The 13,590-nt window shown below is 42.6% G+C and overlaps 1 protein-coding gene across 6 annotated transcripts in view; it reads left to right on the forward strand.

The window, feature by feature from the left end:
• The window catches only part of LOC114587729 (putative G-protein coupled receptor 173), a 71,814-nt gene that overhangs the window by 9,947 nt on the left and 48,277 nt on the right, over window positions 1–13,590 (forward strand). For 4 of the 6 annotated variants that reach the window (XM_077921312.1, XM_077921313.1, XM_077921311.1 and 1 more), the window contains exon 2: window positions 9,882–9,937. In XM_077921312.1, the coding sequence (XP_077777438.1) occupies window positions 9,882–9,937 (56 nt within the window). Of the gene's footprint in view, window positions 1–3,974; window positions 4,550–9,881; window positions 9,938–13,590 lie in introns of those variants that run through there. The other 2 variants (XR_013391140.1, XM_077921315.1) reach the window with 2 other exon arrangements.

Here is a 13,590-nt window from a genome sequence, read left to right on the forward strand (position 1 = left end):
AAATGTATTTTGCAAAATCTGTGACTCTTGTCCCCCAATTTGAAGAAGACTGAGAAGAGAAGGGGATGTAAACATTTAATCTGTGTCAAACTTACTTTTTCCATTGGGTGATAAGACGCAAGTTACTAACTTATCACTGCCACTCACACATGTCTGCTCTCACTGTCTAGAAATCCTCACAGACAGGCAGGTGACACATTTGGTCTTTACCTTGTCTGTGTTCCTGACCTCAACCTTTCTCCTCTGTCGTCTTCAGAAAGGTTTTGATTCCCCAAGTGGTGATTTGCCACAGTAATTTGTCTACACTGGTGTGAGTGAAGCTTTTTGTTCGTTTGTATGAAACTCCTCCTACCCTAAGACCCCTTACAAAGTCTTTTCTCTAGATTCCTCTATCCAAGGAGGGACTGTTATCTGCAAGAGGAAGAGCCTTAGCTGTCCATCCACATAGTCTTCACTTCCTAGAGAAGGTTGCTTGACTCAGTCTTTTCTGCACTTAGGGGGATAGTCAAGACATTCCTCTTCAGAAGAAATTTGGGCTGCCAGGAAAAACTGCTTTATGCCTGTTGCTAAAGCGATCTTGTATTACTGAGTTTCAATTTTTTTTCTATCAATCGTTTTAAATATTACTGTAGCGGATCCTGCTAGCCACCCCCAATTTAAAGAGAGTGCACCCACCTCACTGTACGCCAGTTATACAAAGTTTTTCAATTTACCACAGACTATCATATGAGGGACTTGTGTGAGGGGAAACTTAATGATTTAGAGTCTCAGGCAGGAGTTGATCAAACAAACAGGAAATGTTTATTAAACAAAGAGAAGTTTGTGAAACAAAATGGGTCAGGAAATGCGTTCTTTCAAGTAGAAGTTAACTTATTACTAAAATGAGGTAAAAAGATGTCACAGGCTTAAACATAATACTATAGGCACAGCTCTTCTTAAACTTCAGTTGCTAAAAATCAGGTAGATGTTCTAAAATATGTGGTAAGATGCTTAAATCAGTTTCTGTTGCTTAGCTATGACAGGTGGCTCCATGAAATATTTTTATTATGACACAGCTTCCTTCACAGATTAATACGCCGCTTCATGAGCAAGAGGCACTTTTCCTCACTCACTTAACAATCCCACTCCTGAGGTATTCCAAAATGGTATAAGAGAGCCGGGGGATTACCTCCCCCCTTGTTACTGGCTTGGGAGTCTTCTGTGCCTCGGAGAACTCTCCCCCTGGCTAGCCTGGATTTGCACAGGTTCTTCCTCTCCCGGCTCACTCAGCCCTCCCAGGACACTCCTGTCTGTATGTCTTTCCCAGACCCTCAAGATGGTCTCCCTATCTAAGCTGCGAGGCTCTGTCCTCAGGGTGAATGTTAACCCAAATCTGAGCCAGGTCTCCCTCAGTCCAAATCTATCCCACTCCCCCCTGTCCTGCTGCCTAACTCTCATCTCAAATCCAGCCCTATCCGTCTCCCTCAGAAGCTGCCCCTTTGATTCTCCCTCCCAAAATGCTTTCCTCCCCGCTCTGGGGCGAGCTGCCTTTGTAGCCAATCAGAGAGAGGCTCCAGCCCTCTGGTGGAATTTCAAGGGGACTGCATCACCAGACTCTGGTCTGGCTCTGCTGTCCGTCACAATTACTATTTTTCATTTTTGATTTTATATTATTTTTGAGGCATTGAAGGGTTGAAGAATGAGGTAGAAATGTAGTAAATTATAATATAATAACAAGAACTTCAGCTGTTTTAATCCTCTGATGTGATTAATTGACCAAAGACTTTTCCATCGGTTAAAACTTTCGCAGGCCACTGCTCCTTTGGTTCCATAAACTCATCCCCAGTGACCCCTACCCTATAAAAAAACATTATTCAGAATAGGAAGATAATGACAATTAATTGCACACTTATTCAAAATCCAATTAAAACAACTTAATTTAGTTAATTCAACAAAATTGATGAACTTGATGAACTCCGTTGATACCAACTTTTCAAAGTCTGATAGTCATTTACACCTCTTTCCCTCCTTGCTGACGCCTTGCCTCTTGGTGCCCCCTCTAGGTAATCCAACCGCCCTACAGGTCGTGGTACTGCCCACTATGTGTTAAAACATGCCCCTGATTAACTGAAGCTGACTTCTGAAATAATGTTAATTGTTTTTAATGCAAATAATTTAAAAAAACCTTGGGTGGCAGAAACCATCTTAGAAGAGACATCTGCAGCATCACTTCTCTCTCACACATGGGATGGTGCTTGCTATGATATTTGCACGTTTTCCCATTTTATTAGAACTGTTTTATCTATGTGCAGATTTCATTGATTAAAACTCACAAGATGAATTGTTTATTGTCCTGGTGACATCTCACAAGGGCAGGGCTTCCCTAGACTAGGCCTAACTCAACGCTAGACAAACAAACAAACAAAATGTGCCCCAGCTTATCTCATTTCACAGTACTCTCCCACCCATCTCACCATGTGATGATTCTGACTCCCAATGCATTTCTGCTTGTGTACATTTATTAACATTACTAACAACCCAAAAGTGCAGTAGCAGGGTATTACACCATACTATATACAAAGCAAACCAACAATAAATAATAAGAGAAAGAAATGGTGACAACCCAGTCTAAACAAGGCATCCATATTTCCCAAGCTGCTGTGGATGATGAATGCTGAGCATCTAAGTCCGAAGCATAAAATAAAATCCCACCAGATGACATAAAAGCATTATGCATCCTCCATCTCCCTGGAAACATTCAGTTTATGTGTGATTTTTTTCTGCAATGGCCAAAGTCCATGAGTTCTTAAGGCATTTATCAAACTCCATTATTAACAGTTAAAAATGGACTGGCAAGTGGGTAGAACTTGTACCACACAATTGCCTTCAAAGTATGGCATGTTTCTTTTCTTTGCCTCAAGCTGTTCTATTTGGATCCCTTCTGAAACTAGTAGGCAGCTCCTGACCTTACTGCAGGAAAACAAAGCATTTTTATACCACTTTGAACTTGCAGCGAAAGCTGTATAAAAGCAGGGCAAGTAAGTACAGTCGTACCTTGAAAGTTGAATGGAATCCATTCCAGAGGTCCATTTGACTTCTAAAATGTTCGGAAACCAAAGCGCAGCTTCTGATTGGCTGCAGGAAGCTCCTGCAGCCAATCGGAAGCTGTGGAAGCCCTGTCGGACGTTCAGCTTCCAAAAATAGTTCACAAACCAGAACAGTTACTTCCGGGTTTGCAGTGTTTGGGAGCCAAAATGTTTGAGAACTAAGCTGTTTGAAAACCAAGGTACAACTGTAAAATAAGCACAGGAGAGAGCGAGAGAGACTGTTGTTCTTCAAAGGATCTCAAAGGAAGGCATATTGGAATGTGCATGGAATCCTATAATGCCACCACCCCCCCAGCAAACCCCAGAAAAATAGTTGTTTTGTAATAATTTGTGGATGCAGCAGGTATTATAGGTATCTACTGGTTCTGGCACACCAAAACTCAACCAGACCTATTTTCCTGAAAGCAGGCCAGTCGGTCCAGCAAGTATGAATTCAATTCCACTGGCGCCCCCCCCCCCCGATGAAGTAGGATTTCCATGGATGTACTGTGTATGGGGTGTTAGGGGAGGGGTAGTACTTCTGGCGGGGGACATGTGGTGCTCCTGGGGAAGTTTGCCCACTTTTGTCCTCACCCTGCACTCACCTGTGGCTTGTTGAAGCTGCCAGCACACGTCAGCAGCTACACCCCAAGAATGGCTTCGACTGGCCGGCTATACCAGGTGAGAGTAACCAATGAGTCTCAAATTCTCATGAGTTAAGGACTTCTCCTGCATGTGAGGACAAGCTCTGGCAGATTGAGCGGACAAGAGCAATAGTGGGTCCAGTGGTCAAGAAGGCGGTTTCTGCACGTGCTATAGAGGGAAGTGAGGGGCAAATGGGGCTCACCTGGGAAGGTAGTCCATCTACGAGAAGGAAAACTCTGATCCTAAACCTCTGCTGCCTTGCAGGACATCTTTGGAAGAAGAAACGGCTAAGGAACAAAGCCTCCACAAATCTGGAGTGGAGTCCCTAAGATGCTTGGATGATGCCTTGTACGCCTCCTCCCGGCAACTCCTGCAGCTAAGCTGGTGCCAAATGTATTGTTCTGCTTTCTTTTGAACCACACCAGCACGGTCTTGTTGTCTGGGCAGCCCTAGGCCTCTATACACACTGCCCAGGCTTGTGCCTCAGGGACGTCACTTTGTTGCTGCTGACGCAGTGGTTTGACTTCACCCCCGGAGGCACACTCCATTGTCTCTCAAGACAGACGGATATCAACAACAACTGTACCTTCTTGGTACATTCCACAGATAGGGGTGGGGGTGGGTTTTAAAGACATTGCTGCAGGTTACTGCTCACTGAACTTCTCTTGCAATTAGTGAGATCATGCCCAAGAGATTATTTTAATAATCTGATTAAAAACAACTACACCACAATCACTGTTGGTTCAACAGACAAGATGGTACCAGAAGACTGGAAACCTGAATAGTTACTGCTTCAGGAGGCAGAGCCCACTGTAAGGTGGAGTGGAGGTGTCTGCAAGGTGAGGATGAAGAACAGTTTTTACAAAAATGGGTTTGGAAAACTTTACAGGGATATTAAATATTCTAGGGATTTGGTGACAGAAAGCCAGTGTGGTGTGGCCATTAGAGTGTTGGACTAAGGTTTGGAAGTCCAGGGTTCAAATCCCCACTTTGCCATGAAGTTCACTAAATGACCTTTGGCCAGTCACTGCCTCTCAGTCTGGCCTACCTCACAGGGTTGTTGTAAGGATAAAATGGGGAAGAGGAGAACTATGTACTGCCACCTTGAGCTCCTTGGAGGATAGGGGGGATATAAATCATATCCCTCCTCCTCCTCCGCCTAAGGCTGCTGCTGTACTGAGTTGGGTCTTATACCTTTGTGCCCCTAGGAAAGGATGTTGCCACTGCAGTTGTTCCCTGAGATGCTCCCATTTTCTGCTTTTGTCTGTGGAGACATTCTAGGAACTGGGGTCCTGTTCTGCTGCTTCCCCAGACAGATGAAACCATAGACTGCTTACACATTTCCACTCTTACGATCTAATGAGCAGAAACTGCCAAAGCTGTTTAACTGAGCCCTTAAATCCTTCCCCTCCCACACCTTGCAGGTAGACAAAAACTGAAGGTCTTAACTGGTTTCTAAAGACACAACTTTTCATCCGATTGTTTGCTCAGATCACTCCCCCCATGTTGTACCACAAGCCCCTGCGTGAAACTGGAGAGTACCATATGGGAGAAGACATTAAAATCTGCCAGTTGGAATTAAGGCTCTGCTTTCACTTTTCTAAGAACTTGGTTTGGTTTCTGCAGCTGGGTTTTCAGAGTTTCATTTGCAGTTGATATGACAGTTAAAACAGTTTATAAAAATGCAGCGAAAGAAAGAGCAGAGAGTGAGGGGAGAACTTGTCTCCCCACTTTAAATATATTGCCAGTGGACATTTTATGCCATGCTGTTTTGAGTGCTGCGTAGATCATATCCACAAGGCTGAGGATAGGTTCCCTTTTCTATTGGCCTTTGAACAAGGCCTCATCCAGACAGGTGATTTGCATGCTTTTGGTCTGATGCTATTATGTTTTTCTAGAGTTTGGAGTGTCCCAAGCATAGAAAGGAAGGGCCCAGTTCGATGTAGATGATGAGTGTGTATGTGTCTCCATGTACTGGTTTTACATTTAGAGCTGCTGCATGATTAATTAGGTCATCACGTGTTCCTACATGGTTCAGATGCTGCTGCCTTATGGAAATCTACATATTGTGGGAAATAGTTTACCCATGGGACTTCTGGGAGAGACGAATGGTGATTCGGTTGTCTCTCTGTTAGCTGCAGTAGACAGAAGATAATTACATGTTACAGATGGGTAGCCGTGTTGGTCTGCCATAGTCAAAACAAAAAAAATTCCTTCCAGTAGCACCTTAAAGACCAACTAAGTTAGTTCTTGGTATGAGCTTTCGTGTGCATGCACACTTCTTCAGATATTGGTATCTGAAGAAGTGTGCATGCACACGAAAGCTCATACCAAGAACTAACTTAGTTGGTCTTTAAGGTGCTACTGGAAGGAATTTTTTTTGTTTTGATAATTACATGGTGATTGATAATAGTCAGACACATAGTCTGGCTATTAAACCACTCTGGAGATGAGGGGTTAGTGTCTTGGACAGGAGTTAGGACAAAATGGCAAGCTGAGTAGTAGTAGTAGTGGTTGTGGTTGTGGTTGTTAATACCACACACATCTGGCTGGATTGCCCCAGCCACTCTGGGCGACTTCCAACACATAAAAACGTAATAAAACTATCAAGTATTAAAAACTTCCTGATGGAGTAATGCCATCATGCCCAAACGTCACATAATCCCATTACAGGCTCTCTCTTTAAAACATCCTTGGGACAAAGAAACTGTAATAAGAGACACCCACCTACTGAGGAAAATCTACAATTTGAAAATCTGTGAGTACTACCTTCTGTTGTTGAGAAAATAGAAAGGAATCAAATTGTTAATGTGTCTAAAGCAAAGTGGAAGGCTTGATTTATGGTGGATAAGGAAGATTTAAAGGAACAATAGGAATTATTTACTCTTCTCTACTTCCAGTTGGTGAAATTGAAAGTTAGGCGGCCATCATTAGCCGTGAAAAAGGAATCTGTTTGTTTTGAGATAATGCATCTGCAGCTGTGATTTTAAGGGGAAAACATTAAAGTGGATTGAGTGGCTAATAGAACATTAAAAAGCATCCTGTATGACAAAGGTACTTTTGGATCAACCAGTGACCATTGGTATTGTTAAACAGTTGATGGCTGAACAATTAAAAATGATCAGATCAATGTTTGATCAAGGTGAAGAAAATGAACCAGAGGAATATGAAGTAGAAAATGGAAATGGGGAATACTGTACCTCAGCACCGCCTCCCCCTGCATATCCAAAAGGAATTCACCAACATCACAAAGATAAAACTCTGCCACACCAAATTCAGGTACCTGGGGGTACAAATAACCAGAAACCTCAACAAACTAAATCTCCACAATTACAAGATCCTGTGGTGACAAATCAACAAAAACTTGGGGAAATGAAACAATACCAACTTCACTCTTAGAAAAAAATAGCCATGATCAAAATGATCTCCCTCCCAAAATTAACCTACTTAATCCAAACCCTCCCAATCTGGGTTCCCCCAACCCAACTCTGGAAGTGCAGAAGAAACTACACTAGTTTATTTTCTCACACAAAAAGCCAAGAATAAACCCCAAATACCTTCCCTCCTCAGAAGGAGGATGGGGAATCCCCAGCATATTACATTGCCAACCAAGTATGCCACATAATCCAATATATTCTAGAAGACGAGACGAAACAAAACAATGGGTCGACTTGGAGAGCGACATCATCAAAAACACCCCCACAATAGCATACCCATTTCTCCAAAACAAACTAAAGAAAACCCAAAAAACATTAAACAGGTTCACACAGCAAACTCTCCCCAGCCCCACTAACCCCCCCTGGCTCATCACCCGCTATTCCAACACACAGCACAAAACCTCCAGATAAAAACCTGGCAAACCAAAGGCCTACACTGTCTAAAAGACTTATACAAAAACAACAAACCCATACCAACACAAGAAATACAAGACAAAGTAGGGGACACCCAAATACCCTGGCTAACACACCACCAGCTACACGCCTTCTTAAACAATCCAGCAGTAAAAGCAGCAGCCACTAGGCCCTTGACCACCTTCAAAAACCTCCTGACAGCAGAGGGACACTGCAAAGGAATGGCGTCTACAACATCCAAAATACTGCTCCAAAATCCCTCAAACCTCCTTGACACAATCAAAGAACAATGGGAGCATGACATAGGCTATGAAATCAACCCCACCCAATGAACTGGAATGTGGTCTAAACCTCCCTTTAAATCCATCTCAGCCAAAAGAAGGGAACTCTGAAACTCACCTACAGATGGTACCTAACACCACAGAAACTGGCGCTAATATGCCCACCAAATGGTTGAAGAGGCTGCACCTCCACAGGCCCATATCTCCACATGTGGTGGGAATGCCCCCAAATCTAACCCTTCTAGGCATCAGACCTACAAGAGATATGCAAAATAAGTAAACAGAATTCACCCCAGAACTGGCCCTACCGAACATTTTCCAAGATCATAATGACCACTCACATTATACAGAGCTTATAACCCACCTACTCTCAGCAGCCTGAAGCCTCAGTAGCCGGACACTGGAGAGTCCTGTCTCGAGTAAACATGGACCACTGGTACCAAATGGGAAACAACCTTACTAGAAAAGCTAACCAACAGACTGAAACTGACACGGGGACAAATAGAAGAGGACTCTTTCACCCCAGTATGGCTTCCCTTTATCTCATACACAGCCCAACAAGACGATGACAAGAATCCACCAAAAGCATACAAATCAATTTCGCTAATTTGACCCAACAAACCCTCCCCCCCCCCACTTCACAAATGCGAACAAACCTCAACAAACCATCCACACCATGGACTCCCCCAATCCCTCTCATCACTGATGCTATGATGATATGATGGTTATGATGCTCCCTCTGGAAGAAGATTGTGGGGGAAATAAAATGGAAGATCCTAGAGGAGGAGATTGGGATACTATCCTAGACATTACAGGAAATGGAATACAGCAGGAGATGGAACTGAATATACAGAACTGGACATGAACTAGTGAATATATAATGGGGGTAGACAAATACTGGCCCACTGTGTGATCACAGAGGAGAGACTTTAAAATAGACATGGACAAAAGAATGTAGTATTACTTAATATGAAGTAATGGTGCTAGGAATTAATGGAGGTAAAGTTAAAAGAAAAAATAGGGTTAAAATTTTACTTAATATGAAGTAATGGTGGTAGGAATTAATGGAGGTAAAGTTAAAAGAAAAAATATGGTTAAAATTTATAAAAAGGAAACCTATCTTGGACTTTTCATAGGAAAAATAAATCAATCTTTCTGAGAATCCTTAGCCTAAAAGATAATTGTTAAATAGAAAATGGAGAAGATGGACCGAAGGTTTTTAAGTAATCAGTTTTATTTTTTTAATAACCGGCAGATGGAAAATCAGAAGTTCTTCTTTTGTGTCTTTCTCCCCTCTTCTTTAAAATTTTATTCTTCTTTCTCTCTCCTTTTCTTTATTTTTATTCTCCTTTCCTTCCTTTCTTCTCTTTATACTTATTTGATTTGTATCTTCTGTAGTAATTTTACTGTATTATGGGAACATCTTAATAAAATACCTTAAACAGGAAAAAAGGAAATGGTTTATCCATTTGTCTGTTTGTTCTCTATGCATTCAGACGCCTCTTGAGAGATCATTGCTAGACTTGGCATGAGAGTTCCAGAGGGTGGGGTTGGGACACTGGGTACCAAGATGGCAGACAGAAATGTCATTTTGGAATGACTTCACCCATTTGGGGGATATAAGTTCATCTGTCTCCCACAGTATCATGTCAAACTCAGCATAAAGGTTCCTGATGTGAGGGCAGTGAGTTTTATTGTTATTTGGATGGTTACCATTTTGATTAAGATGGCAGACTAACACATGACTTTACCTGAATTTTGGCGTGACTCATAAATTACAAAATCCATTTAAAAATCACAATATATTTTGGGTTTCTAAAAATTCCCAGGTAGTTCCAGAAGTTACCCACCAGTATATTAATAAAGTATGTTCACAAGAAAACTTTTAAAGCTACACTGAACTCAGGTTGCAGCACCAACGTTGCTCTAGTAAAAGCAGTTATTTGTGTCATGTTGGTTCCCACTGGTTCTTGGGGCCAACTAAGCAATGGATGTAACTTAGAACTGCACTCACTTGTCTGTCTTCTTTCTCGTTACAGGTCAAGTGAAAACGAGCTGCGAATAGAGGACATAGCTCAGACAGTCTGCACTGAAGGTAGGTCTTCCCTGGATGTTTCTGGTCTGGCAATCTAAAGCTGGTCAGAAAATGGTGCTGGGAATGGGGTGTGCAACTCCATAGGATAAAAGGTAAAGGTAAAAAGTAAAGGACCTCTGGACGGTTAAGTCCAGTCAAAGGTGACTATGGGGTGCGGCGCTCATCTCGCTTCAGGCCGAGGGAGCTGGCGTTTGTTGACAGGCAACTTTTCAGGTCATGTGGCCAGTATGACTAAACTGCTTCTGGTGCAACGGGACACTGTGATAGAAACCAGAGTGCACAGAAACGCTATTTACCTTCCCGCTGCAGCTGTATCTCTTTATCTACTTCAAACTGCTAGGTTGGCAGGAGATGGGACAGAGCAACAGGAGCTCACCCCGTCATGCGGATTCAAACTGCTGATCAGCAAGCCCAAGAGGCTCAGTGGTTTAGACCACAGGATATATAAAATTGCCTTGTACTGAGTCACACTACTGGTTCATCTAACCCAGTGCTGTCTACTCTGATTGGAAGCAGGTCCTTTCCCTTTCTTCTATCTAATATTTTTTTAACTAGAGATGCCAGACCTGGGATCTTCTGCAGTGAAGGTATGTGTTCTTACTCTGAGCCAAGGCCTCTGCCCATAAGAGAAGGAGATGGATGTGATCAGGTGAAGCACCATTATCTTGCTGCTTCTCCAGTTAATATTGTATTCTCTTGAAGCCAGAGGTGGCATGCAGGCCATGAACAGAAGAAGCCTAGGTCAGACCCAGGCATCCCTCTCATTCATTATCCTGTCTGTAGACATTGGCCAGCCAGGTACCACAGGGGCATTCCCAAGCAGGGCTTGATGGAGGTTACTCTTTTGGCCATCATTACCTGAAGCCACCAGTGAGCCTGTCCTGCTTGTACTTATTTTTAATGCTGCGGATAATCAGTGTAATTCAACTAAGTTTAACTCTGAGTAGACTGATTGAAATTAATGGACCTAACTTACTCATGCTCATTAATTTCAGTGGTTCTACTCTGAGTTTAATACCACCCAGAATTGCTCTGGTTTCTCTTCCGTTTGTATAAATATTCTGAAGCGGTCAGTCCTGCAGGTTAATTACTTAATTACCTGTCATATGAAAATATTTCCTTTCCTAGCAAACGCGTTCAGTTCTTCTCCTCAGTTACTTCAGGTTTAGTGTGTGGCTCCCCGCCCTCCTTTACTCACTCCAACCTGACTTCTCTGTGGTGGGGGTTATGCATTTATCAATCCTCTTTCTGGATATTTAAAGCACTTTGCACTGTCAGAGTTGCTGATATTGGATATCTAAATAAAATAAAATAAAATAAAATAAAATAAAATAGAACACTTCACATATGCTGTCTTGGAACAAAAATCCCACAAGGTGTGCCAGTATTATGGTTCCATAGAGCTGAACTGTATTTTATACTTGACATGGCAACCCTGCGTCAATGTTCTCCATGAAGCATAGGATCATTTTGTAGTGTCTTGACATCATCATTTCAATTCATTGGCTGCCCCAGTAGGGGTGGGAAAACACATGATGTTATCACAAGAATTCATAATATCATAGAATTGTGGAGTTTGAAGGGACCTTGAGGGTCATCATGTCCAATCCTCTGCTATGCAGGAATCTCAGCTAAAACATCTATAACAGATGGCCATCCAATCTCTGCTTAAAAACCTCCAAGGAAGGAGAGTCCACAACCTCCTGAGTGAATCTGTTCCACTGCTGAACAGCTCTTACTTCATGTAGAGAAATTCATGCAGAGGTACTGCTGGAGATGTCTAGAGTCTCCTGTTCTGAGACTAAGATAGTTAGCAGTTTGAGCCTACTTAAAAAGCTCAGAGCTGAAATTGGGATCTTTGTGGTAGCCACTACTCTATGCTAATTCCCAAGGAATCAAATGCTTAATATACATGAGAGATATTTATTGTATAGCCAAGCAGACATATATGACATTAGCAGCTTTTTCTCTGAACTCCAAGTGATCCTTTAAATTTCTGGTTTGTGTATTCTGTCTCATTAAAGAGCAATTTTTAATCCTTCATTCACTGTTGGCTGTGGCCCTCAAACATCTTATTACTAGACTAGCCCTGTGGACGCTGATGGGACTCCTCCAAAGTGAGTGCCTGGAGGCTAGTAGCTATGATATAGTATCTGACTGGAGAACCTCTGGGAAACACGTTAAGGTTTCCTATTTCTAGGCTCACATGTAGAGGGATCTTATGTTATGCCATGCCCTTCATGGCAGCCACACCCCTGTGGCAGCCATTTTGTGAGCAGTGCCCATTGCATTTTCTCAACATTCAGAATGTGCCCATTGGTCCAAAAAGAACAGCAGTCCCTGATTTAAATATTTTACTTAAATGTTTTATTTCATTTTTTTATATGCATTTGTGTTCAAAGACCTTCTGGTACGGTACAGATTTTAAAAATCTACACCTTGAAATAAATAGAAATGAGATTCTAGTGCAGTCTGTTAATCAAGTTATTGCCCAGCCCATTAATTGCATCTGTGCAAGGCCCATTGAACCAATTAATCTATTTGAAGAATTTATAAGCCACTCATTATTTAAAAATATCATGGCAATGTACAATAAATCATTACAGTGGTGCCTCGCAAGACGAAAAGAATCCGTTCCGCGATTCTTTTCGTCTAGCGGTTTTTTCGTCTTGCGAAGCAACCCCATTAGCGGCTAAGCGGATTAGCGCTATTAGCGGTTTAGCGGCTTAGCGGCTATTAAAGGCTTAGCGGCTTGGCTGCTAAAAGGCTATTAGCGGCTTAGCGGCTTAGGAAAAGCGGGGGGGGGGGAATGGCGAGACTCGCAAGACGTTTTCGTCTTGCGAAGCAAGCCCATAGGGAAATTCGTCTTGCGAAGCGCATCGCAAACGGAAAACCCTTTCGTCTAGCGGGTTTTCCGTCTTGCGAGGCATTCGTCTTGCGGGGCACCACTGTAAATACAAAGTTCAGACAATAAGGATACATTCAAACCAGCATGAGTAATTTCCAACAATGCTGCCCTAAAAAAGCCAGGGTGAATAAAAATAACTCAAGGAGGTACTTAAAAGAACAAGTGGCTGGCACTGCCCTCGTTTCCAGGGGGAGCTTAGTCCAAAAGATCTGCCTCAGATCTAAACAAATTTTGGGGTGGGTTGCACCCATAAGAGGGCCTCCCTTGATGACCTATGGGGTATGAGCAGGATGACACAGAATGATGTGAGGTTGTACAGCAGCAGCACTTGGCGGATTATACCAAAGGCTCTGCTCTTGGGAAAGGCAAATTCTGTGAGAAGAAGAAACACCAAATATTGGGACCTGCAAAGGGCAGGCCCTGCATTCTCTCAGGAGCTTGTAGACTGAATAATTGAAAATAGATCATAACGTTGTAAGCTGTATAATCATTGCCAGGGCGATGGCTCATCCCCTCCCTCCAAGCTGCTCTTGCTCTTGCTTGTTTTCAGTTTTCATTTTAATAGAGCTGTTCTGCCCTAGAGCAGTTCTAAGAAAAAGAGCAGTTAAAAAATTAAAAATCCACCCTTCCTTCTTTCATTTTGACTGATGGAAACAAAATCAGAGTAAGAGGTGTAGCAGTATATGGTACCTTGTGAAACATCACTACATACACATAAAAAGCCACCACCTGGTTGCACAATGCG

The sequence above is a fragment of the Podarcis muralis genome, chromosome 17 (genome assembly GCF_964188315.1).
Source record: "Podarcis muralis chromosome 17, rPodMur119.hap1.1, whole genome shotgun sequence".
NCBI classification, from domain to species: domain Eukaryota; kingdom Metazoa; phylum Chordata; class Lepidosauria; order Squamata; family Lacertidae; genus Podarcis; species Podarcis muralis.